This window comes from Platalea leucorodia (genome assembly GCF_965183815.1).
Source record: "Platalea leucorodia genome assembly, chromosome: 3".
NCBI lineage: Eukaryota > Metazoa > Chordata > Aves > Pelecaniformes > Threskiornithidae > Platalea > Platalea leucorodia.
In genome coordinates this window covers 94,394,098-94,421,276 of record NC_138825.1, presented here as the reverse complement: position 1 = coordinate 94,421,276, position 27,179 = coordinate 94,394,098, and the positions used below count along the sequence as shown (strand labels likewise).

General features: G+C 38.3%; 1 protein-coding gene across 49 annotated transcripts in view; it reads left to right on the top strand.

Moving 5' to 3' along the window:
• The window catches only part of RIMS1 (regulating synaptic membrane exocytosis 1), a gene marked incomplete at both ends in the record, with an annotated part of 339,260 nt that overhangs the window by 260,905 nt on the left and 51,176 nt on the right, over nt 1–27,179 (top strand). For 33 of the 49 annotated variants that reach the window (XM_082307762.1, XM_082307784.1, XM_082307773.1 and 30 more), the window contains one exon: nt 7,067–7,233. The exons of the other annotated variants lie outside the window; for them this stretch is intronic. In XM_082307762.1, coding sequence (XP_082163888.1) covers nt 7,067–7,233 — 167 coding nt within the window. The remainder of the gene's footprint in view (nt 1–7,066; nt 7,234–27,179) is intronic. 49 annotated transcript variants of the gene reach the window in all.

The window sequence follows — 27,179 nt, the reverse complement described above, 5'->3', positions numbered from 1 at the left end:
AGTTGTCGTTACCTTCACAAGAGGGTAACTCAGGACAAGAGGGTGAGATGCAGTGTTTCTCTGTAGTACTTCCCAACCAATTAACATGTTAAAAAATGCATTTGATAAAGTTTGCAGGAGAGAAAGGTATTGTGCGATCTGGCCGGGATGACCAAACATATACCTTTGTTCATAGTCAAAGGCCAGTTTTCTGATTTCGATTAACTGTGCTTACAGATTGATTCAAGTATTCATATTTTCTTCGTTATGAAACATATTTTTTATCCTGACTCTCATTAATATTTATCATGAGCATTATTTTTGCTCCTCAATATATTTATCTTATTGTGCTAATGTAAATCCTATGTATGATGAAATAGTTGTTGGAAAACATCAATCTGCAATGTACCAGTTTCTCTTATCCTCTAATACCTAGAGTTTTCCAGTATCATCTTTAGTTTTTAAATATATGTGGAAATGAAATCAAAATTGAAATCACAACATGACGAGTACTAGACAGAAAGAACTCTGTTGAAGTTTATTCAGCATTTTTAAAAAAGGTATGACTGCAACTTTAAGGAAACAAATTCTCTGTCCATTGTTACAAGAAAAATATTTTTGGGGTACCTGGTGTTCTGAAAGACATTGGCTCCTTTCCATGCTAAAACAGTAGTAAGGAGAATTAATGACTTGTACTGGAGTTTAAATCAAAAAATCTTTAACTTTTCATGTTTTTTCTACATGATAGTTGTGTAGTCCTAGGTAGGATGGTCCAACCTATAATAAATTTTTAAGTGCTGAGAACAAATTATATTACCACATTCTGACACTCTGTACTATATTCAGTGATGTAGCTGGTTGCTTCATGTCACTATGGTGATAGTCATCACTTTAAAAATGTTACTAAAGCAAAGCTTGTGCTACTGTCTTTCTTTACCCTCAGAAGATGCTGAAAGAGTCAAGAAAATAAACCAGACATGAAGATTTAGACAGGTCTAATGAAAATGTAGTAAGTCATATCAGGTGGTGCAGTAAAGCTGATGACTGAGACTTCTAAGGACTTCAGACTATACCTAATTTCTGCTGCCAAAATCTGTGAAAAGTCTTTGAAAGCCGCAGGAGTAAGACTTACATTAAATAAAAAAGAAAAAATGTTCAGTGGTCTAATAGACGTTTTGGAATAGTGAGAAAGAAATATTAAGTAGTTATTAAAGAAAAAGCAGTTGCAAACAGAATTTGTCCCTCTCTAACAGAAATGCTTCTTTCTTTCCCAAGTAGCAGTGTTTGCCCACTGCTTCAAAAATAAGTATTTATATTTATTAGGGAATTTATGCTGTGCTGCACATGGAGAAAATATTCCCTTCTGCTTTTTGGAGCAATCAGCTCACACAGATTTGATTCTTCCACTATTTTAGCATTTGCAAAGGTACTTGTTTTATTACACATAAAATTCTCTAAACCTTTCAAAAATTTTCCTTCAGTATGGACTGGATCTGTTTTGCAATAGTTAATTATGTTTATGCAAAATTAATTCCTTACATTTAAATATATTTTCTCTTATATTGAAACAAGCTTTTTTTCCAGAGCTATCATAGCATGGGCTTTGCAATTTCCAATCCATTTCTGGTGCATTTCTTCCATTTTTTTAATTTCTCCCACTGAGTCTCTCAATCTTCTAGTCTCAGTAAGCAAGCACTAGTTTTTCAAGCATGCACCATGCAAGTTATTGTGTAGACATTTTTGAAGATCTGTGGTTTAAACATCCATTAATGAATTTTGAATAGGTAACTGTCTGCTCTACAACATTTGTATAGGTCTTGATGGCTGTTCCACTCTAATTGTTTTGGACCCTCACAGAGCTCACATCCTTCTTTTCTTCAGTTCCAAAGGAAAGACTCCATCATTTATGTGAAACAGTTAAATTCTAAAAAGCTAAATAAAAAAAACCCAAACAACAAACCCTCTGTGGATTTGGCAAAAGGGTTTAAAGAAGAGCTTTACACATCTGCCCGCCTTCTTTCTTGTATATCGGTAAGACTGTAGTGGCTAGTATGCACATATTTGTGCTGTTTCAGTGTTTGAGAGAGTCAAAACACTTTGGCAGCATAATTCTGGATTTGCATAGATATAAATGACAGTATATCTTAATTAGGCCTTTAATTCAAAATACAGTAAGTTTTTTATTCCAGATGCCACACACAGAACACAGACACCATGCTGCAGCTGCTCTGGCTTTCCAGAGAATGTGCAACACATTTTTTTGGAAGCTCTATTTATTCAAGAGAGTTACTCATCAGAGCACTGTAGTACGTACTTAAAAGGACATCACTCTATATTTAGATGCACTACTGACTCAGTTAACACTGTATGTGATTGGAAAGCATTTAGCATAAAAGTGTAATCATGGCATTAGTTCAGTGGCACTCTATGGATTTAACTTGATAGTTAATGTCTATGAGGAAGGGCTGAATAGGAGACTTGGGATGATAGGGAATTGATTATGTTAAGTTTTATGTGATGCTGGGCAAGGCACTTAGGGCTACGTATAGAAAATGCTCTTGGACATCGATGTGATGAGTATCTTCTTTTGATCCTCCTTCATCCACCTTCAAGAAAAAATATTTACTGTATATCGTATTGATACGACAATCAGTCCAGTACTGGTAGGGTTTCACAAAATTCAATGAGGTCCATTCATTTGACTCGTGGGTTTCACTGCAGTTTTCCCATGGTTTGACTTGCTCATTTTGAGTTGAGTTGGACACAATTATGGGAAGAATTACTTAGAATCACTGCTGCTTACTGGGCCCTGGACCATCACGTGAGCTGCTCCTAAGACACAGACCCAGATGCTGGTAGGAGTCAGAGATGAGGCCTGAACTCACGAAGGTGCTGACTGCCAGGCCATGAACCCCAGCAGCATTTGGAGTAACCATGTGTGAGCAATAAATAAAACTCAAGGTGTTTTGTGCATGATTCAGTATTTCCTGACAAAATTCCTTCTTAGAGTAACGTACCTCAATAGACAGCTGTGATCTCAAGACTTGCATAAGCCCCTGGATGAATCTAGCTTTTAATGTTTCCAGTCTGGATTTCTCTTTCCTCATTTGAATGTCCTCATTTTAATTCCCATTTAATTTTCTCATGTAATTTCCTCATTTTAAGCACTTGAAGAGGCACATATTTTCAGAGGTTAGTCACCTGAGGCTTTTTATGTAGTCAAAAGAGGGGACACTCCTTCAATTTTCAAGCTGTGAACTATTGTATTCTCCATGCCTTTGGGAGATAAATCTAGAAATATAAATGCTTAGTAATATGGAAGATAATATAATTATAATGGTCTATTAAATGGCTTCTAAAATGTGCCTTATAATCAGTAAAATTGCTAACATCATTAGTCATTGAGGAACTGTAAAAGTATTCATGAAGTACACTTTTGGTTTACGTCTATGCTCCTTCCGTTGACATTGACACATCTGCAGTTCATCATACCCCTTTTTTCTCCTTTTGCTGGCATAAAAGAAGCAGCAACTCCACAGGTGGTAAAGTAAATGGAAGAACTGCATTTCAGCTGTTGATATTTTGGATAGTTATATTGAAAAAAGTTCTGTCTTTGTAATACAGAAGCAGACAGCACAGATAGTTTGGGCATCTGAAGCTAGCTGCTATTAATGTTTGACAAAACAGGCCTACTCTTTAGTAATTTGCAGTGGAATAATTAATTGAGTGCTAAACAAACAGCCAGATTCAGGTGTGGCCTGGGACAAAGGCCAGCAGCCTATACCTCCCTCAACACTTAAGAAGAAGAAAGGCTTCCAGCAGGAGGAAGGAAGTCACTGCATCCAGGCTTGATGGTCCCCTTGATGGGAGAGCTCAGATGGTGTCAGCTTTCTCCAGCTGCATGTTGTAGTGCTTACTCTTGGACCACCACCAAGAGGACCATGAGTCGTCTTCTGCCATTCCAGATTCACTGTATGGACTCTCAAACCAAAGACCACAAGGAGAATGTGGACTTTTTGGTGAGGAAGAAAAGTAAATAGACATCATAATGCAAAAGAGGGGAAATCAGATTGTCTTCAGCAAGTACAAGTAAAACATGGAGATATTTCTGAAACACGCTGTTACCATGCATAAAAACCCATGTATTTGAGAGAGACTGCATGGTTGTATTTTAAACAAAGTATTTTTAAAATCTCACCTGTGGAGAAATCATTTCTAGATTTAGTTTAAATATGTAGGAAGGGTGAAATCTCTATTTCACTGCAATCAATAGAAATTTTATTATTTAATAGGATCATGATTTCTTTTGTAGATTGCAATTCTGTTTAGCTCAATGGAAAAACAGAACATTCCATGTGTTCAGATGCTTTTCATATTTTTAGATGCCTCATTTTAGGAAAGCTTAAAGGATTTATTAGAAATTCTGTGGGAATTTTGCATAAAATATCAAGGTTGGCTCAGGAGTGCAACAGTTTAACTTAAGCTGGAAAAAATTAACCATTCAGTTTTAGAGCCTCTGAACATTTATGTTTAGCGTAAGTAAAGTTTTCATAGCTTTTATTCTTGCTTTGAATTTTTTTTAGACTTTAGAAGAAAAATAGGTCATCTAAAGAAATTTAAATGTTCCATGTTTTAAATGATCCAAGCACAACATGTGCTTTGTATTTCCATTTCGGAGAGGTTTATTTTGCAGTCTCAAAGAGGGCAAGCAGCAAAATTATTTAACAGACTCTACAAGACATTTCCAAAAAGTGGTCTGAATAAACGTATCAGCATAGTCTCACCTTAACTCCATTGGTCGTTTATATTCAGATAAGTCACACAGTCACTTGGAATGAGAATCTCCAAATAAATGCTTGCTGTAGTTGAAAGTAGTTTTAAATATTGGAGTTCTTGAGTCCTCTGTGTTACCCACTTCATTAAATCAGAGTTCTGCCGCATTTGTTTGGATGTCAGTGACTGTTAGACATGTTATTTGAGCTCAAAATTGTCACGCTCCAAGCTGTTTTGAAATCATCTGCAGAGTTTCATTTAGTATTTGAAGCTGAGAATTTACCTTTAGTAAAGCAGAGCTTTCTCTCCTGCTGATGTGTTTATTGTCAGCCCCTCACAGGGGATTGCTAAAAGCTCCCTCAGTGTACACTCCTCACGTCAACACCCCAGGTTTTTATTCATAAATTGGTTTGTGTTTTTGATCTTGGCGTATGCCGTCCAGGAGCTGTGAGTAACCCTGAAACACATGCTGAGACACTAAATTTGTATAACCTTCATTTCTCCTACAGATTTCTATATTTACAGTCAGTGCTTAGTATCCTCTTTATCCCCTCCCCTTCTCTACTTCCGTTAACTTCTTCATCTTATCTTAGATGTTTTACCAAGAGGTTTCCAAGTGTGCTGTGTAGACCTCAAACATAGTTACTGAAAGACACCGGAGCAATAGAAGATAAACCTGGCTTGAGGAGAGGAGGCCTCATACATACATCTGTACAAACCCGAGCTTGTATTTGCCAGGCTTTAAAGTTAAGTCATGACATTTGCCAACTGACTCAGCCTGCAACCCAGTGCGTAGTTGCACTGGGGATATTCACAGACTGTCACAGCTTTGTGTATAATTCATAAATAAACTTTTTGCAATTTTACAGAGCACAGATGTTGAAAACGAACTCCCTAGAGTGTCTTGTCAAAAACTGCCTAGTGTTCCCATGTGTTAATAGTTTTCCCATAATATGCCCTGGGAAGTATACCACTGGTTTAGTTGCTTTGCAGCCAAGGGTGTCTTGCTCTCAAATGATAGTGGGTTTTAGTTTTGTGAACCTGACAATGGTTTGATCCTCATATCTGTGTGACTGAAGATTTAGGTAAGTGTGACATTGCTAGGATTGAAGCTTCCTTTTCATGGAATCATAGAATCATTTAGGTTGGAAAAGACCTTTAAGATCAAGTCCAACTGTTAACCTAGCACGGCAAACTAGCCAAGTTCACCACTAAACCATGTCCCTAAGTGCCACATCTACTCATCTTTTAAATACCTTCAGGCATGGGGACTCAACCACTTCCCTGGGCAGCCTCTTCCAGTGCTTGACAACCCTGTCAGTGAAGAAACTTTTCCTAATATCCAATCTAAAACTCCCCTGGCACAACTTGAGGCCATTTCCTCTCAACATATTGCTTGTTACTTGGGAGGAGAGACTGACCCCCACCTCGCTACAGCCTCCTTTCAGGTAGTTGTAGAGAGCAATAAAGTCTCCCCTCAGCCTTCTCTTCTCCACGCTAAACGACCCCAGTTCCCTTTATATATGTCTGACTGATGATGTGAGTAATATGAGCAGTATGTAATAGGCGGTGTGGTGTCACAGGTGGTTTTAACTGATCAAAGCTTCTGCTGTTAGCAAAAGGGTAATAATTTCTACCCCTGTCCACATATTCCTCCTGCTGGGTCTTCTGCTAGTTCTCAGTGCACATGTAAAAGCAACTAGATTAGGGCACTGATCTGCCTGAAAACAAATACTATTTTTGCTGAGTTACCTTTCTGCCTGACTCGTCCTGTAGTATCACGATACAAAGAGATATTTCGCAGTAGAAAATGTACTTTTTTCCTTTTCTGATAGACCTTAGGTATTGAAATCAATGCCCAATGTCAGCTTCACGTAGCATTACATTTCATTCAGACTCATACGCAGTTCTCCTGTTCCAAACTAACTCTGTACAAGTATTTCATAGCATATTTTTTAATATTTGAAAAATTTAAAAAAGGTCTGTAGCCAAATAGACGGTATGCATGTGCTTGAGAAGATGTCTGTCCACTGCATAAGTATTTCATTATTATAGTTCCAGTGTACTAAAGAACCAGCAGCCTATTTCAATTCCAATGCTGTAATTTATTTCAAGTGTCTTATTTAGTCCATAAATACCATGTTTTATTTCTTCATAAAGACATTATTTAATAGAGGCATTTCTCTGAATTTCATACAATTTTGTTAGATCTAAAAGCAGTTAGAGAGAATTGTCATACTTAGGTCGTTTGTTGTCTCAATATGTGCGTTATGTTTTGATGAGACTCCTCACCCTTTCTTTTCTTGATCTCTAGTATAATATACAAACAGATCAGTACAGAAGTTGTGATAACGTCTCTGCCAAATCATCAGATAGTGATGTCAGTGATGTGTCAGCCATTTCCCGAACCAGCAGTGCCTCACGCCTCAGCAGCACAAGTTTTATGTCAGAGCAATCTGAACGCCCTCGGGGCAGAATCAGGTGAGTTCTCAGCGCAGCTTCAATTGTATCACACCCCTTCTTTCATTTAGTGCCGAAAGACTTTCCAAAATAAGAAATTATTGAAATTAGAAGACCACAAGATAAGAACTTATGAAAAATGTCTATGCACATATAAACTGTCTTCCGTTGCTAGCCTAAGATGACAGTAGTTTTGCAGTTGTGCATCTAAAACAGAAAGCAAACTTCCCATGAGGAGCTGACAGATTCATGTATTTGTGGCAAGTGGAACTTGAACACACACTATCATCTCATTGCTGGCTATGAATCAGTGTAATCTATATGCCAATAAAGTATTACAGCAGAAATATTACTAGATTTTTCATCTAAAGAATTTTCTTTTGTAAAAGCTCTGTTTTTCTTTCTTTCAAGCCTTTATTTTGCTGTTTTCATGCATATGATAAATTACTAGCTGTGAAACAAGTATTTGTATAGCAATTTTGATATCTCTGGTTCAAAAGTAGTTTAATTCATTTGCATTATCAATAATCAAATATGTCTTCCATCCTTGATAATAATCTATTCTTGGTTTAGTGCTTTTGTCGATACACAGATTGGTTCCTGTCTTCATTTAACTTGATGACAAAACTCCCACCAGCTATGATGACTATAGGATTGGCATGATAGTCTATGATTACATCTACCAATGTCTGAACTCTCAAAAATTTGACTTTAAATGTTATAAGACATGAGAAGAATTAGGAACTATAAAAAAATTATCCCTGTGGAGGAAATCAGTCCGATAAAAGTCTGGATGGCATCACTTAGTACTTCAGAACATTTCTAGACAGACTCACTATCCAAGAAGTTCAGCTGCAGGCTTTTTGGTCTGTTCATGCAATGGGAAGGGATGTTAGAGAAACTCAGAAACTGGCCTCTATGTATAAACTAGCTCCACCTCATTGTTTTTGTTAAGGAAAGCTTACAGAGGTATTCAAAGTCATGTTTTAGATTGATGAAATTACAGCCTGACAGCTGCAGTAATCCACAATCCAGCAGACCACTGCGGTGGAACTGCAAATGTATTTAAAGTTATTCAAGTATTTAAAGTTATTTCAATTCATGTGTTTAAATGCTGCATTTCATTGTGTCCTAGCTTTTCAGTACTTGTCTCTTTACAGAGGGCCTTAGTCATACCAAAATACCTGTGTTTTCTAGGCGTTGAATTTTCTCAACTAGGCCCTGTCACAGTATCTTTGGCAGGTTGAACAAAATGGGATCTTTTTCCCATAAATGTCTATGTTGAACAGATCTTATCAGAAATGTTCCTTGGGTTCAGAATGTCTGATCACAAATATCAGAACCAGGAGAACCACTCACCTCATGTGAGGCTGGAAAGGGGGAAACCTAGGATCAAATCCTTGCTCTCATTCAACCTCTTCCATTCTAATGAGCAGCAGAGCACCTTGGGTACGGGATTAGCGGGCATAGTGTACAAAAGCAAGTGTCTGCAGTGGGAGCTCCAGTTCAGCTTTACTCTAAACCCCTGAAGTGAGATGTAAGTAGAATTCAGATGCCTTCCCTTTCTGGTGCTGTCCACAGAATCCATACCTCAGAGTTCAGACACTTTATAGTTGCTTTAATTTTCTCTAAATTCGGGTAGGACTTCCATAGTGAACAAAATGTATAGTAATAATATACAGTGCAGCTCTTTCAGTGGAAATATGAAGAAGAAATTAATAGATTCATAAATTACTCATAACTTCCAATATTTTTCTTCTAAGCTGGCAGTGGTTTCGCTTCTCTGAAAGACTTGTTAAAATAAGTCAGAGATGCCTAATATACTCTCTTTGCAATTAGCCTATTTCAACTATTAAGTGCAGTGGGGTGAAATCTAAAATAATTTTAGTGTTATGTTGGAAAACATTGTATCCAGCAGATTAACATCCACTGTTCAAAATTTTCCATTTGAGTTGTCCGCCCTTATTTTTGGATGATTGCCTATCATTGCTATAAAAAGGTCAAAGTCTTTAAAGACCTGCGAAAATGTTGTATCATGTGAATTAGATATCAAGAGAGCTCAGAATGAAAGGAAATTGGGTGTTGAAGAAAAGAAAAGGAGAAGGCATTTTGCTGATGATCTGAGCCAGTCAGCTTCCTACCCTCCCGTGTCTGTACTGGTAGCCTCTGTCACATACTCTTTAGTCAATTCTTTGTGCAGCTTACTTATTACATGGAAATGAAAAGTTAATTTGGGGAAAGAGTTGATTGTATTATGAACAATTTTTTCAGAGTGAGATTTGTGCTGTTTAACTTTAGCCTTAAAAACAATGTATCTACAGTGGAATTCACATAAAAATTAGGTTTTTGTTAAATTATTTGTCTAACTTCCCTAAGTCAACATTAAAAAGAAGAAAACGCGTGTTAGCTCAGATGGTTCACTTCATCTTCAGATAGATGTCAAAGACAGGTGAATTGTCCTTTTCTAGCATGAATTGTTGAAGGAACCCTAGATGACATGTTTAGATTGATTGTTTTAATTTTAGACATTAAAATTAAGTGAAATGGATTTTTTCTCTTAATTACTAATGTTTCTTTAAGTTCAAGGAATTAGAAAATTGAAGTTCAAGTTTGATTAGTAATTTGAAGTGCAAATTTTATTTTTGCCTTCAAGGAACCTGATGTTAACATGTATCAAGCAGGATGGGATGGGAGGGGTTGGGATGGTCAAGCAGGAGGGACAAGGAAAAGAGCATTTTTTAACTTCCTGTCTTCTGTCCTTCTGAAACGACATATCCACCATCATCTTCATTTGAAAGTGTGTCAGCCTAGTGGCCATGGCAAGTATGTGAGTGTAATGTTAAGTTTAAAGACAGAAAGTTCATTGAACTTCCTTTTTCATGCACCTACTTTTGTTCTCCAAATACCTTCTGGAGATAAGAGCTATGAAGAACCTAATAAGCGTATAGAAACTGAAAGGAGGTGGCCCAGTTTGAGCCATCTTGCTAAACTAAGTCATTCAACTAGTATCCTTAGGTGCCTTTTGTATCCAGAAAAAAATACACAAATTCAGAATACACAAGCAAGATTCCTGGTCTGCATCACCTTTGGAAAGGGTGTCTCTGTCTCTTTGTCCATTGAGTAGAGGAAAATGAATCCTAGGGCTATTGACCAGCAAGCTGAGTTAATTAAATTAAATAGAGAATACGACTGGAGAGTACTCCAGGGTTCCGATTAGTAACCTGAAGTGAAACTGTGCTCCTCTAACATTTCTACATGAGCTAAATAACACTGATTAGTTTTTCTTATTAAGAATTGTGGTGTCAAATTTCTGAATGTGAAGTGTGTCAGCTTAAGACAGCAGTAGTTTTAGTTAATGTTGTTAGTCAATATAATCCCATCATCCCTCATATTAATGCATCTGTGAAAAGGGATATAAATTAAGCTCCTAGACATATGAAAATATAAGATACTATCCTCTTTAGGGCTATCATTAAGAAAGGAAACATTTGTTGTATCATTACTTTTAAATGTCAGAAGGACAGATGTTTCAGATCATAGCGAGTGTAGTTGATATCCCCTAACTTCACCACCAGTTCTGCCAGCACAAACAGCTTCCTGACCTTTCCTCCCAAATCCTAATACAGGAAAGATCCTTAAAAAAGCTAGCTAATGCCTTTTCCCCATCAATCCAGGCAGAATCGATCAATCTCTCTCCTCTCTCAATTTTGAAGGTTTGAGATTCTATCATTTCAGACAATGCATTCTCTATTATCCTGTGTTTCTAAACAGTTATTTCTTTGTTCAAGCAGAAAAGATTTTAATACCTGGAAGCACATCTTTCTATCCTGTGGCTCTAAAGTGTATGGGTATTAGCTATAAATGTGTAACAATTAATGTTTTTTTCAGCAATTTTTAATTTTAATTAATAACTCCTTCAGTTACATTATATTCAAAGCTTTTATAGAATAACACACTATCTGAATAGCAAGGATAAAACCGGTTGATGCAGAACAACACAGAAATACTGTGCATCTTATTTGAATAGCTAGATAACAGTCTAGCTGTTCTTTGGGTCAAATCTCCCAAATGTAAAGTTTTGTAGTAGTAGGAAACTTGAGCATGCTGAAGAAGTTAGTAACATGGGGAGAATGAAAGCAAATCTTGCCTTTCCTTTAACCAATGACAAGACTGTGTCTAAACCTTTTAAGGCAGAAGACTAATTTCATTCCTACAGTCCATTTGTAATTGAATTACCTGTCAGAAAGCTGTGAATTAACATGCATGGAAAATACCATTAGTTAACCTTCAGTCTGGAGATTTTGTTGATTAACACTCCCAATAGGCTGCAAGAGGGAATTATGATTGATGCAAGTTCTAAATATAAGTATATAAAATAGCTTCTTCATTTCTAAATTGTTTAGCATTTTCAGGTGGATGTTATAACAAATGACTATGCATGATTAAACTAGTCTGCATATGAAATTATCCCAAACATCTTTCATGTTACTCTCCTGGGAAGTGTGGTTGACTGCCATGCTCTCTAGTGGAAGTGCAGGCAAATATCAGGAATTTTTATTCTGGGAACAAAATGGTCCCTGAATTTTGGGAACAAAGTTTTCTGGGACTTTTGACTTGAATCAGAATCAGACTTGTGAATATGGCTTGCTTTAGCATTTGGAGTTGGTGTGTATTTCATGACTGAAGTCAGATTGCTAGTCGTTCTTTATGGAGTTTTGCCTTCTTCAGTCATGGTCTTTATGAATTCATAATACACTCAAGCAATACTTTGTGCCTGTGTATGCTACAGATGTTACTGTATATGACTCCGGAACATTTCTTACGTCCTAAATGAAGCAGAGGGAAATTCTTCGTGATTTAATGCAACTGATTGATAAATAAGAATCTGTGCTAAATACCTGGTGATTAATCAGCAGCATATGGGCTTGATCAGACAAAGAGGAACATTTGCTCACTTCATTAAAAATTATGCCCAATGATGTCACTGCATCATTTTTCATTAGAGTCCTGTTTATGCAAAGATACCAAAGATACCTGGACTTCTTGGTGAAGTCAAGGGGGGAACTGTCATGCATGGTGGAGGTGAGCTGGAGGTTTCTGTTCTGGAGGATTTAGCAAGTTGGCTGCCCTAAGATGTTTCACTTAAATCTGACTGAACAAAATCCACCAAGTATATGAAAGACTAGACAACTACTTTTAAGGTAAATTTCTCTCTGTGTATCTGGATTTCAAACAAATTGTCCCTGCATTAGGAATATCACAGTTATCCCTCATTTTAAATTTGGAAATCACATCTTTAGTAAGAACTATATTTAGTATCTTAATAAATGTGTGGTATACCATAATATAATTATGTATGTGCCATATTTTCATCTGGTTTACATGTGTTGCTTAATTGAATGCATAAGTTTAATTAAAATATTTTAAATAGGCCTATCAAAGAAAGAGGATAATGTAATAGGTTGTAACAGTGGACTTAAACCAGTCCCAATTTCTTTCACATATTATACCATGCTACTGAATGGCTTGTACCTCAAACTTATATATGCTTCTTGGGATTCAGGTATGTTCTCAGTACATTACTGAAGGAAAAGAACTTCTTTGGTTCTCTCTGACAAACCTGTTCATTCTCAATTTCCAGAACAGCACATACAATTTTTATGTAGCTGTTATTCTTCCAGTACACTAGAACTTCAGCACTAGTGCACTTGAGCTTTGCATCAGGAAGAATGGTGGAGCAAAATGACAATGCATGATCAAGTGAGGAAGTGGTTGATGAGTTGGCAAGCAAAGGGTGCAGGGTGATGTAGGCAGGACCTCATAATCAACAAAACAGGGCAGGAAGAATCCCACCCCCAGTGTATGCACATGAATAAGGAGGTGCTTGAGAGGAGAGCGTTTGGGGGAAGCTCTTATACATTTTCTGGGAGATCAGTACAACTGGGTGGCTCTCTGAATGGCCTGTCCACTAATGCATGGGGAACAAACGAGGAATTATAGGTATGATGTGCAGCTGCAGGGCTATGATCTCATCAGGATCACAGATATATGGTGGGATAGCTCACGTGACTGGAGTGCTGCAACCCATGGAAGCACGGCAAGGAAAGGGTGTTGCCATTTGTGTGAGAGAGCAGAGAGCTCTGCCTAGAAATGAGCGGTGACCCAGCTGAGAGTTTATGGACTAGAGGGCCAACCAATGTCATGTTGTTGTTGGGTGTCTGCTATGGACTTCCTGATCAGGAAGAAGAAGTAGATGAAACCTTCTTCCAACAACTGGAAGAAGATTCACTTTCACGGGGTCTGGTTTGCATAGGGAGCTTGAATCATCCTGATACCTGCTGGATGAGCGGGCACAAGCAATCCAGGAGGTTTCTGGAGTGCATTGATGACCAGAGGGAAAGTCTGGAGCAAGTACTCAGCAGAGGATGATCAGATCAGGGAATATTTAAACAAACTGGACATGTACAAGTCATTAGCACCTGACAAGATGCAGCCATGAGTACTAAATGAGCTGGTGCTGACCTGTTAGCCTCAGCTCAACCCCTGGGAAACTTACTTCTGGCTCGTTGTGATGACCTGGTAAGATAGTAATCAACCACTTTGAGCTGATAAATGAGCTTGTGGTGACCAGTCCTCAGGCTTATCTTTAACAGATATCTGAACAGACTGGACATAAGCAGATCTTCAGGAATCTTGTTTCATTAAACCTCAGCTTTATTAGGTGACACATACGGAAGCATTTGGTTATAATTCAGTCCTATTTTGTAGCAGGTGCTGTCTGTAAGCCAATTTTCCCTACATCTGTTCTGTTTTATCTCTAAGAACATGGCACTGGAAGGGACCTCTCTGGAGTCACTGAATGTAGTCTCTGCTATCACAAAGAACTGAATCACACTGATTTATTTGCAGGATCCATCTTCAACTTAATTGGTTGCTTTTGCTCTCACCCACTTATTTTAGAAGGTTTTCCAAATCTAATTTCTTTGATGCTCTGAAAATTTCTTTGAGTTACAGGGTAAATTTATTCACAGGGAGTTTAAACACTTTGTTCACATTTGTCTCTGTGCCAATATTGGCATCTTATTTAGATAGGTTTTTCCTCACTTCTGTGTACTCCCTAGGGTATCATAGCAAGCAGTCGTAGCACAACGGTTTAACTAGTTGCTGTTTTACTCAGTTACGTATTACATCCTTTCTATTTTGTTGGTCGTCCTAGCAGCCCTTCTCTGCCAGTTTCCAGTTTGAATGAAACCTTGAATTCGTGTGACCAGTAGTGCAGATGAGGTCTCTTGCACAGTGTTATTAATTCTGCCCTAACCAACACATGGAAGAGTCCCTTTGCTTTTTTCATAACCATAATACTTGGTTGTGCTGGTTGTGTAGCAGTTGGCCAAAATGGTCAAAAACTGTAACCATGTCAGAAGCTATGCCTTTGGAGGCATAGTTACAGCTGGATGGTTTCCTCAGTTCCCTGCATCTCCTTCAGAGTCCTTTCTCCTTGGATATTGAGCATGCATGAAGAACTAGCTGATACCAGTGTGGACCACGGCACCGTGTTCTCTTCAGCACCCTGCTCCTGGCCTTTCCTCTGCAGGCTCTCCTTGCCACTTCAACCAGGAGGAAATCTGAGAAACTTAGGTCTTTTTTCTTTCCCCTTGCAGTTTTGGTTAGTAATACTTGCTGAGAGGGAAGATCCAGTGAATCCAAATTAGCTTTCAGATGTAACTGTAGTTTCCAAATATCCTTTTTTGTACTGAAAAGGAACTGTCTGCTAATTAATGACTTTGCTGTTCATTTCTTTCTTTTAAAAGGAATGAACTTATTAAAGTTGAGTTTGACCATGACTGAACATTTACACTAAAAGTCTGAATGTCACTGTGAAACTGAAGGTGACACAGCTATCCTGCAACATTAACTTTCTGGATCCACAGTTTTTGCCCAACTCCAACAATTCTGCCGGTTTGTCAGCAGGGATTAGAAGCACTCACTGCTATGTCTGCGCCAGTCTCTGAGAAAATAATGCGATGTTCCTTCTGCCGATGGTACTCTCATGCAAGGAGCTAACTGGAAATGAGGCCATTTAAATATTTTCTTTTCAAAGCATTTGGGGACTTTCCTAGTTACTGTGACAGTTCTGGAAACTCACATTTCTGGAGGGAGAATCTGCTGACTTTATGTAAATGTAGGAGACTCCCTAGCACAGGGTAGGGTCCCCGTCCTTAATGCTGTTGCATGTTTTTGGCCTGTTAGTTACTGTGGAGCCAGCTTCTTCAAGCTCTTAAGGTGATGAGCTTGCAAACTCTAAGCCAGGCAAAGGCTCCCAGTGACTCAAGACCTCTCCCTTCCCTGCTTCTAGACTTGCCCAGAGACACTCTGCTTGGAGTTCATTGGGAAATGGTGAGTGCTAACTGGCTGCTTTTCTGTGCTTGTAACTGCCTCTTATTCAGTAATATTTGTACACATAGATCCCTCTTTCTTTTCAGAGTTTCATTTCATGTTGCTTATTATGCTATTCTCTTACATAAAACGCTCGATGTCTTTAGTGTTGAGCCAGCTGAAGTAACTGAAGGTTTGCCATCTCATTGAGGACAAAAAGAGCAGCACTGATCTGCTGAAGATATCTCAAGGAGATGTAGCCAGAGAGCACTCTCTGGATTGGAAATAGATTTTCTCCCATTGCTTTTCCAGCCTCCCACATACTACATTGGAGCTAGTTTAATACAATTTATGGTGATGAGGGAGAATGGAGTAGAGAGAGTCTGAAGGGTCTTCTGACCTCTTCTCAGCCTTCCCAATAGTGCTGCCTGTTACCATCATAAATGTATGCATGTGATGTGACCTATGCAATAAAGTTGTTCAGTCCTTCCCCCACCCTCTGTTTAGACCCCCATCCTGACCAGGATGACATCCATCCTTGTCAGTTCACTAATTCACTTGAAATGCAGCAGTACTGCCCCACAGAGCCAGCTGAGCGAAGTTTAACGTCATGTCAAGGAAAACATAATACGCCAAGGCTTTTCATGCATTTCAGTTGATGAGACTGAGGTCTGTGTTGAAATAAAGAAACCCACTCATTTCATGTTCATTACAAAATAATTAAAATCTGTATATTGAATTTGTGCTACAGTGTACAGGGTGTAGTTAAGAGTCTTCACTCACAGAAAAAAAACAAAATGTAAAATCTTTTAATTATTATTATAGATATTGTGGACAAAACTAGTGGAGGCAACAACAGAAGAACACTGCAGTTTATTCATCAATAAAAGCAAATCATCTGGGAAATGGGAGCAAATTCACGCATAGTTTCAAACTGGCTTTGTGTGCTATATTCACTATCCCACACTCATGATCTGAACCTAGGAGAGGATCCTGAAAATGTGTTGAATATTACAGACTTTTTTGTACCTTGCGTATGTTTGATCCCATGTTCCTTATACAAACCCGTGTAAGGGCAAGTTAACGTTATGTAAAGAAAGGAATGAGCTATATAAATGTGCAGGGAAATATGCAGTACTGTAGCTTAGCATGAGAGGGATCTGTTTGGATATACTAGGCCAAATGGAATGTTCCTCATTTTTATAGCTCTCACTACCGGTATTCTGTATAAAAATAAATATTATTCTAATTGTGCAAGATGCTATCAACCCAGATCCTTGTCTGGCAAAAGAGACATTGTCATGCATTTGGAAGCACAGTGGTTCCTCATTCTAGGATTCTGAGGGCCTTCAGGGTGTCATACTAGAAGACATAGTAGATTCATCTTGTATACTATATATGCTGCAGCACTGCCAAACAGATGATATAAAAAAAAAAATCTTATTACTTGCATACCTCCTGCATGCCTAGCTGTATGCCATCAGGTGTTAATGATCACAGTGTTCTAGCAGTGTGCTTGTCTGGGTCTCTTTCTCAGTAGAAGCAGATGTTAGCAATATATGAAAGACTAGATCCCAGCGACTACAAATCTCCACAGCTCCACAAACAGCGGTGTGGCAATATCAGTCTGCATCACGTTGAAAATCTGGTCCTTAATTGGCATTTTCAAAAGGGTGTTTCATGCTTTTGTGGTTAAATTCTGCCACGTGCAGCATTTCAGAACATCACTGTGGAAAGTCTGTTCCACATTTCTCAGGCATAAAGCACTGCATAGTCAATTACATACCTGTAGCAGTACCAGAAATTATGAATTCTGCTCCATGTATATTCACATATGAATCAGATCAGCCTTTCTTTTTGAAAAATTTAACTTCAGATTATTACAGGTTGTCACATTTCTAAAGAGTCTTGGACTAAGTTCTCATTTGCTATTCATCTTCCATATTATATCTGCTTCAAAGCCTGCATAGCTAAGCATTTGCAAATTTATAGATGGCTGCAGTTCTAATTTATCATCAGCTGGACTGTGGATCATCAGAATCCATACTTCAATATGTTTCTTTTAATCAACTGTCAAAGCCCCAGTGCAAAGGCGCTCATTGAAACAATACTCATTTCTGTTCATAATATGAACTGGCATGGCTTTGGGGAGATGATACTGAAGTTGTCCTCTTTTCTGAACCTTTCTTTTAATTTTCATGATTTTTAATGTTCAAAAGGATGAGAGAGTTCCCAATTTATTTTTTAAATTATGTCTCTGAAAATTAAGCTTGACTGAAGAGTATTTCTTGACCTGAGTATTCCTTCCTTGTGACAACTTGTAGATCCTATAATTTTCAGGTACAATGTTTTTTTAGGGTGACTAGGCTGTACTTCACATAAGTATGAAATCCTTTATCTTCTATATGAACAGGAATCAATCCCTCCTTTCTAAGAAAGAAATATGAGATACTAGAACTAAGCTACACCGATTAAAGTAATTCATATAACACAATAATGTATTTCTTTTGTGATTAAATGTACAAATAACAGATTATCAGAAATAAGTGGTTCTTTTTCTAATTTGAATAATTAAATCATACTGATTTGAATAGCTATTATTAGTTCAGATTCAAATTTCAAGCCTCACACTGTAACCTGCAAGATTAACTTTGCAGTTTTGAGTTACAGTTTAGTAAGCTGTAACTGAAAAGCTGTGTAATATTTTTAAGCATATAAAGCCTCTCAGCTTCCTAGGAACTAAATATCTGGGTTTTAACTTCAATGTGTAGCAACTGCATTTTATTATACTATTGTCTCTTACATTATAGTCCTCTATACTAGATGGCTTCCAAAGGCCAAAGTTTTTTAACCTATGTGATTTCTCACTTAATAATATATAGAGTGGAACAGAATTCTTTAAAGTTAGATAAAAATTTACTTGTTTCTTTTGTTGGCCCTTCTTCAAACATGTCTTCTGCTAGTGGGGACAATGCACAGTGTTCCCCAGGATGAAATTTATTGAATGACTTTCTGTTTCTACAATCTCCTGTGGTCCCTTTTTTCAGCTTAGACTGGTGGGGGGATTTTGTTTGCTTCATAGAATCATAGAATCATAGAATCGTCAAGGTTGGAAAAGACCCTTAAGATCATCGAGTCCAACCGTTAACCTAGCACTGCCAAGTCTACCACTAAACCATGTCCTCAAGCACCACATCTATCCGTTCTTTAAATACCTCCAGGGATGGAGACTCAACCACTTCCCTGGGCAGCCTCTTCCAGTGCCCAACCACCCTTTCAGTGAAGAAGTTTTTCCTAATGTCTAACCTAAACCTCCCCTGGTGCAGCTTGAGGCCATTTCCTCTTGTCTTATCACTTGTTACTAGGGAGAAGAGACCGACCCCCACCTCGCTACAGCCTCCTTTCAGGTAGTTGTAGAGAGCAATAAGGTCTCCCCTCAGCCTCCTCTTCTCCAGACTAAACAAGCCCAGCTCCCTCAGCCGCTCCTTATAAGACTTGTGCTCTAGACCCTTCACCAGCTTCATTGCCCTCCTCTGGACACGCTCCCGCACCTCGATGTCCTTCTTGTAGGGAGGGGCCCAAAACTGAACACAGTACTCAAGGTGCGGCCTCACCAATGCTGAGTACAGGGGGACAATAACTTCCCTAGTTCTGCTGGCCACACTGTTCTTGATACAAGCCAGGATGCTATTGGCCCTCTTGGCCACCTGAGCACACTGCTGGCTCATGTTCAGGTGGTTGTCAACCACCACCCCCAGGTCCTTTTCCGCCAGGCAGCTCTCCAGCCACTCCTCCCCAAGCCTGTAGCGTTGCCTGGGGTTGTTGTGACCGAAGTGCAAGACCCCGCACTGAGCCTTGTTGAATCTCATACAGTTGGCCCTGGCCCAACGATCCAGGCTGTGCAGGTCCCTCTGTAGGGCCTTCCTACCCTCCAGCAGATCGACACTTCCACCCAACTTGGTGTCATCTGCAAACTTACTGAGGGTGCACTCAATCCCCTCCTCCAGATCATCAGTGAAGATGTTGAACAGGACCGGCCCCAGTACTGAGTCCTGGGGAACTCCACTTGTGACCGGCCGCCAACTTCTAAGCAGTAGAGAGAATTACCTTAAACTGCTTCACCTTAAAGAAAAATCTACTTTTAATTCTTCCCTGGAAACACTGGGCCAGTCTCTCCACCATCTTTTGTCATGCCAAAAAAATAAAATAATGAAGGTAATATAAGAGAGACTTCACTGTGGTTTGATTCTTCTCTTTTACCCAGCTATCTTCCACAGAAATCCAGGGTCATACTCTGTGCGTGACCCAGAGATTCCAATAGAGCAGGAAAACATAGGTTTTTCCTTTTTTTTCTTGCACACACTTTCTAGTTTAACTTCACAGGCCGTTAGAATTTAGAGTAAGGAAGGAGAGAGTTTTGCAGAGGCGGATCACACATCCAGCTCAGAGAGTGGATGTGTGATCACAGAAATGCTCTGAGTTAACAGCCCAGTTTGACCCAGTGTTGAGGCCAGTTTCCTCTTCATGGAAAGAAAGGAGTTTTTGGTTCGAGGCACTATTACAGAGCTCAAGTTTCTGGGATTCGCTGCTGAACTGGGATCTCAAAATATTTAAATAGTCACTCTGTATATTGACAGTGAACATCACCAAGGGATAGCCAGCAGAGGACAGTGGCCTGGTTCTTTGTCGGAAGGTCTCTCTTCATGCTGTTTGCTGTTGTCGTGTTGACGTTTGTACTAAGATGGATATTTGGGGAATTTGCGGGGAATTGAGCATTTGAAGCATATCTTCATATCAGCAAGCTTAGCTGTGTGTGGGGAGGGAAGAATAAATGGGGAGATGATTAATAGCTTTTTCTGTTGCACAATAGTAACAAGCATTAATGAGTGACTATCAGCAGTAAAGGGAAGGGAAGGATAGTGAGATACAGACTATGTGTGCAAGGACCAAATGGTTTCGATGAAGGATGAACGAGCACTCCCTGCCACCAATGAAGGGCTGTGATGAGTGATTTGTACACAGGTTCAGGGAAGTACATAGCCTGTGCTGCACCACACAGGCTTTGCTGGAAAGAGAGATTCAAGCCCATGGCAGCACTTATGCTGAATCAGGATGTTAACGCTTGTTCGTATGTTGTTCTTCTGGCTGGCTGGACTTCTGCATTGTGTTGAGCACTTGCATGGGATTGTCAAGCGCTTTTCCATTCCCATTAGCTTCAGCAATTAGACTCTTTAAGCACTTGTATTAACAAGCTAATTGAGCACATGGCAATAGTGACCATCTGCTTTGATTTCCCAAATATTTTTAACAATTATTTATTTGTAATTTATAACTACAAGCTACTAAAATCAGTATTAGAACTAAGGTAGTATACTGCTTCAGCTTTTGTACAGCATGACTAAAACAGTAATGGAATTACAGTCTGGTATAAAAAAAGACTGTTACAAAGACCAGAAAACAACTTCTATATTTATGACACTAATTATATTGCTGATAATTTGCCCAGGTATGACTGTTTCTGTGTAGTCAAGGTTTCTGCTGCAAACAAGACATTTAGGGTCACTAAGTAGAGACTCATTTTCTATATAATGTAATAAGCAGCATTTATTGTGCAGTTGCTTCAGTGGTTTATAGTTCTGTGTTTAAATACTGAGTGAGATTAATTGGTTGACATTGCAATGGAGATCTTCCCTCCCACAGCTATAATGGGAGCATCCATAATGTAGCCAGTGCTGCTGACAGACTGAAGACCTTCCATGAGTCTTACTATTAAAAATAAACAATAAAAGCCTTCATTGAATTCATAGCCATATGTTTGCTATGTTTTCAGAAGATTCCTTTTCATCTTGGAATTTTCCATTGCAAAGTCTTTTTTTAAAAATAGGTTGTTTAAATTAACGTTTTACTATGTGACTGGTGTTAATATTTGTTCAATCCAAAGAGCCTCTCACTATTAACAATGCGGAGAATGGCAAATGCAATAGCATTATAAGAAGCAATATTTTTCAAAGCATAGAATGCTTTAAAATCGTCAATGAAACTTACTGACTCCGTAGTTGCTAATCAGACTCCTACTGCAAGAATAAGATGAGGTGAAATCAAGACCATCGACAGCAGGTACAAGATTCAATCAGCTTTTTGATGTAGGCTTTCCACATTTAGTATGCTCATTTGCATTGTGTGTTGCATCCCTAAGTAAGTGTGTGTGTCCCTGGTACATTTGCATTAGTGCTGTGCTCACGAAAGATAAGTGATAACTAAAAGTAATAAGTAATAACTAAAACATGGAGGGTTGATAAATTAATCAAACTCAATTCAACTTTATTGAAATGAAAAGGCCATGCATACAAGACATTTTGGAACAACTCCGTTAGTGGAGGGCCACAACTTAGCAGGCCATGCTGCAGTCACCTCCCTCCTCCGCTGCATCTCCATGATCTTCCCCTACCCAGAGTGTCCATCTGGCAGACCAAAGCCAATAGATAAGTACTGAGATCATATAGCTGCCTTTCTTCAGCAGGGCACCTTATTTAACGTAGCTCTTATCTGCCTAGTGATCAGATTTGACAAAACTTGTAGAACCTTGGTATCTTCAGCTCCTTCCCAATGGATCAGTTCTGCTTGAAGTTCACCACCATGAGCCAGCAGGGCTATGAGTGATAGAAGCTGTAAGGATTGCATAAGGAACACAGGAACCAAAGCTAAAAGCCCAGAAATTTCATCTCTGAGTCAAAAAATGAAGTTCACTACTTTTTGTCTTTGTTCTGAGTTGCAAGTTTATAAGCCAAAAAATAATTTCACTTTCAGAGGACAGTGTGATAAATAGCACTTGAAACTCTTTAACAAGTCTGTACTCAAGACAGTGATACATTTTTACAAGCATTATTAAATTTTTTATGATTAGTTAGAACAGTATGGTGTGTAAAACGTAGCACAATGGTTACATTTTAAATCTGGGTTTAAAAAGCACACTAGTTCATCTTTTTATTTACAAGCTGGGCATTTGACTATTTTGTGTGCTTAACAAACTGATACCTTTATTCAGCTTCCCCCTAAAGGGGTAACCAATACTTGTCAATACAGAGAGCTCTTTTAAACGATTACACTACTCTTCAATTTTTTACACATACCGAAAGTTCAAGCTGATGGAAAACTTGTCAGTCTTCAGTGTAACTGTATTGAGTAGTAGTGGTATGACTGCTACTTTGCTTAAAATACAACAATTTAAAATTAACAAATATGGATGTAAGACCAAACAGTCCAAGCCAAATTGTCTTGAAAGATAATACAATTTTAATATAGTGCAAAATGCAACTTGTGACTAATGCAAATTCCCTAGCAGGGTTAGCAAAGACTAAGAGTTTCATAGATGTGGACAATTGTGTTCTAGCTGTCATCAGATTTGCGAAATAATGAAACATCTTTTTAAAACTTCAGGATGGTAATAGTGTTCATTCTTGCAACAAAAAGTATTTTGTGCAGCAAAAAGCCTGATCAAAACTTTTAGGCAAAGCCGTAGGGGTAAAACCTCTCTAGGAACCTTTTCAGCATTGGGCAACTTTAAGACTTGGTTGTCTCATCTGCGTTCCCAGCTGTCTGAGAAGTAGGGAGTATGTCTGCTTCTTTCTCAGTGGTTGTATAGGGGCACGGTTGACATACTCCGTATGTGTTTGTATGTATGTGTAGATAGATGCATGTGCAATAGCATCCTCTCTTCTTGTTTCTGGCTATTAGTATAATGCTGTTAAGTTAGAAAGATATATGGTTTTGATTGATAGGTGTATATTTAGGTAGAATTCTGTAAAATTCTTCCTGATCTAAATGACCTTATGCTGGCAATAAACTATCACATTGTGAGCTGGTCAGAATTTAAGAAAGCTAAAAGAATATAGCTGAGGACAGGTTACCCAAACCATAGCACAGCATAAGAAACTCACATAGAAGTAGACAGGGGGAAGAAAAGGAAGGGATTTTTCCACAGCTCTGGCACTGGAGTACCGTCATGCTGCCTGTGCTGGACATATGCCTGCTTCTGGATAATCCCTGCTGTAATATCTGAAAGTATTTGTCTATATTTTGCAGTTTAATTCCCTTTTTCAATTGATACAATCACATAGTGCATACACATACAGCTATTCATATACAACAGTTTTATCCCAGCGTATTATCTCATGTCAGTGACTTGCTAAGCCCAGACCAGGAGTCCTGCCTTTCGGGGCTCGTGAGGTTGGGCACGGCGCCACTAAGTGCAGCTCTGTGGCTTCTCACTCCAGAGCTAGTTTGTTTACGGGAAGCTGCTGGTCCCTGTGTTACTCCATGTCATCCTATCAAGAGAAGACATGAATAGTAACAGAATAGTAACCATATGGACTGTTTTCTTTTGAACAAGTGCTGGAAGAGAGTATATAGTCATTTGGTTTGAGAGCGATCTTTTGCATTAGTCTATGATTTTCTGGTTAGTCTCCGTGCCTCCAAATGATAAAACTTACGAGTAATTGGAAGAGAAATTCAAGCACAGTGAAGTATAAGAGTTCAGCCAGAATAGTGAAGGTAGGTTTAACTAAGTTCATCAATAAAATTTACTCAGATGTAGAAAGTCAGAAAACTACAATTTTAACAAAGTTTAGCTGGCTAAGCAATTCGCCGACTTTCACTCACTGAAATTGATAATGACCAGAAATGGAAGGATGACCAGCAAATTGGCTTGAAGAGCTGTCAGAATAAATTTAAAATCACCAAAACCCCTCAGGCTACAGTACTTCAACTGAAAACAGAAAGGAAAAACGTAACAGTTCTGATTTCTTAAGTTTATGGTTGTTCACTCTTCAGTTCTCGATATATTAGAATAAAATGTATTTTTATAAAAATTCACCTGATTAAAAATGTAGCCTAAAATGGAAAGAAAAAAAAAAACATTTTAGGGGTCTTAGACTGATGTATTTGTATTTAAAAAATCTGGAGAAGGTCACTGAAAAATAGCAGGATTATTGCTTGCATGTATGAATAAAATATTACTAAAATGAGTTCTATTGTTTACATGTGAAGGTTTTCAATGACATAAAGCGCTAAATTGAAATTTATGTAATATAAAGAATACTTACTAAAGAAAACTTCCACAAAACTTATGTGAAAAGAATATGAAGAATGTGAAGCTAAGTGCTGAAAGATAGGAAATGCTAGAACCAAGCCTGCCTGTGTAAGCCTGGCCTTTTTCTGTGTAGGCATACTCATTTAATTAGTCTCACATTTCTCTCAATGGAAATTGCCTCATTCAGTGCATGATATGGGCCTGTTCCAGGGATAAATGAAGACGGTGCACCTAGAGTCGGTCATCTTTAAAACTCAAATTCTCTTTGTTACAGAAGCCAAAATTTCTTTAGAGAATGAGTGGGGAATGGTAGGAAGAGAAAGGATGGTCTTCTGGCTCAGCTAGGTAATTACTGCTCCGGGAAATGAATCTCTTCAGGTTTCTGCCCCATAGCTTTTATGTGATGATTGACAAGTCACTTCAAACGTGTCTTCATTGGTGATCATATGCTGCTTGTTGCATGTGAGTTTATTCTGGCTTGATGCTGTGGATTCAATCCCCTCATCATGTGGAAAGTTTGGAGCAAAAAACATACATAGTTCTTTAACATTCTGGTTTGTTTAGCCCAGTTACATAGTAAAAGATTGCACAGTTATATGATCGCTGGGTTCACCATGCAAAACAGGATGAATGGCACATGAAGAAGCAGCGTGCTTTCTCTGCAGAAGCAAGGGGATAGTGAGTGTTTTGTTGCTAAAAAAGATAAACTGACCATTTCATGGGAGGGTCATAATATAATAAATACTTGTGATGGTATGTTGGAAAGGCTTGCGTTCAGTCTCAGGAATTTTTAGGAACCATTTTGTCTTCAGAAAGAGTGATGAAAAGAATCTATTCCCCAAGTTTTCTTATTCTCTTCCTACTTCAGTATCACCATGAGCCAGTCTCTTTCCTTCCAGGGATTATTGTCCATCTCACTTCTCGTTTGCACTCCAGTCAGATGACTTTGTCTTGGGCCATGCCTGATGGTCAGCAGAGAAGATGCAGCCTCCCTGCATCCTGGACAATCCAGCTAACTTTCCCAGCTCCAGAGCAGCCAAGAGAAGCAATTCCTGGGAAATACTGACTTTCTGCCTCTAGCCTTGAGGTGAAATAGTAATATTCAGGAAATGTATAATCTGTTTAGCAATAGGAGCTGTGAGTGAGAGCAATGCTGCTTTGTAATAGAAAGTCTCCTGGTATTTTAACTGTTGATCTCCTTGAAGTCTCTTAACATGAGAGTTATGACTTAAAGATGTTGTTTTACGGAATTTACAGATATTCAAAGGAACAGAAAACAGTTTGTGCCGAATAGAAGGATCACCTCATTGGCATCTTTCAGTCAGGCACCAGCCACAAGTACTTCTCAAAGTGAAATGAATTTACTTATTTATTTATTATGTGACAGTACAATATGCATTTTTTTTCCTTTTAATTCCTCCAAAAGGACCGGACAACCTGTCATGGTATTTCAGCTGAAGCTTAGAATAAACAAAAGAAGAAATTCATCCTTGGGCAGAAACCAGGCATGGAAAATTCCTACCTAAATTTTTAATGTTTGACAAATTTGAAGAATAGATGTAACTAACGGGAAAGCCAGTAACATTATAACTGGCTGGCATTTTGCATCTAAACTTTCCACAGTGTAAACATCCACCATGAGACTTGAAGTAAATTGGCAGTCCTACTTTGATTCTGATTATCCCAGTCACTGCAGCTCCAAACCAAACACCAAAACTGTTTCATGAACTAGTGCACTTCTCAGTTTCGTTAAAGAGAGAAACATTTTGAACATGTATTTGCTTTTTTGGGGGGAAATAGAGGGCAATAGTCCCCAAATTATTATCATGGAGGCAAGATATATGAAAACAGTTAAGCTAAGCTGCTATAAAAATTTAATGATGTATCCTTTTTACCCCCAAACAGTATATTACAGATGGAAACTTCTGGTTCTGAGGTCATTTATGTACAAAACCAAGGTGAAGCCAGTGTAATTAATGTTCTAATTATTCATTATCTAAAGATAATGATTTTTTCAAATCCATCATAATAAACTGCTTTATATGTCTGTCAGAGAGGGAGGGAGATGGAGTCTTTAATCCCTTCAGAACATCTGTACATGAAAAATGTACTATGGAGCATTGCTTGTGCATTTTTAATTCTCTAATTATGCTTCCGCTTTCAAAGAAGCTGTCACGTTACCAGCAGCCTTTCTTAACGATTTGAAAAAGGCTGAAAAATAATTTTAATCGGTTTTTCATTTAATTATCGCAGTTGATTAAGATGAAATGTCATTCATAAACTTTTAGTATAAAAGAACATTACACTAACATTTTTAACAGGCAGTACATGTTATTTTTAGAGTGAAGAAATGTAGGAAAATGGTTTTAGCCATGGCTCAGACCTCAGAGTAGCTCTCACTTGCTTTATCTTCATCTCAGTTCCTCTTTTTTAAAATGTTTTCTGTATTTTCTGTTAGTCCTGTCCTCCCACTCTTCCATTTAGCCTTTTTTTCCTTCTTCAT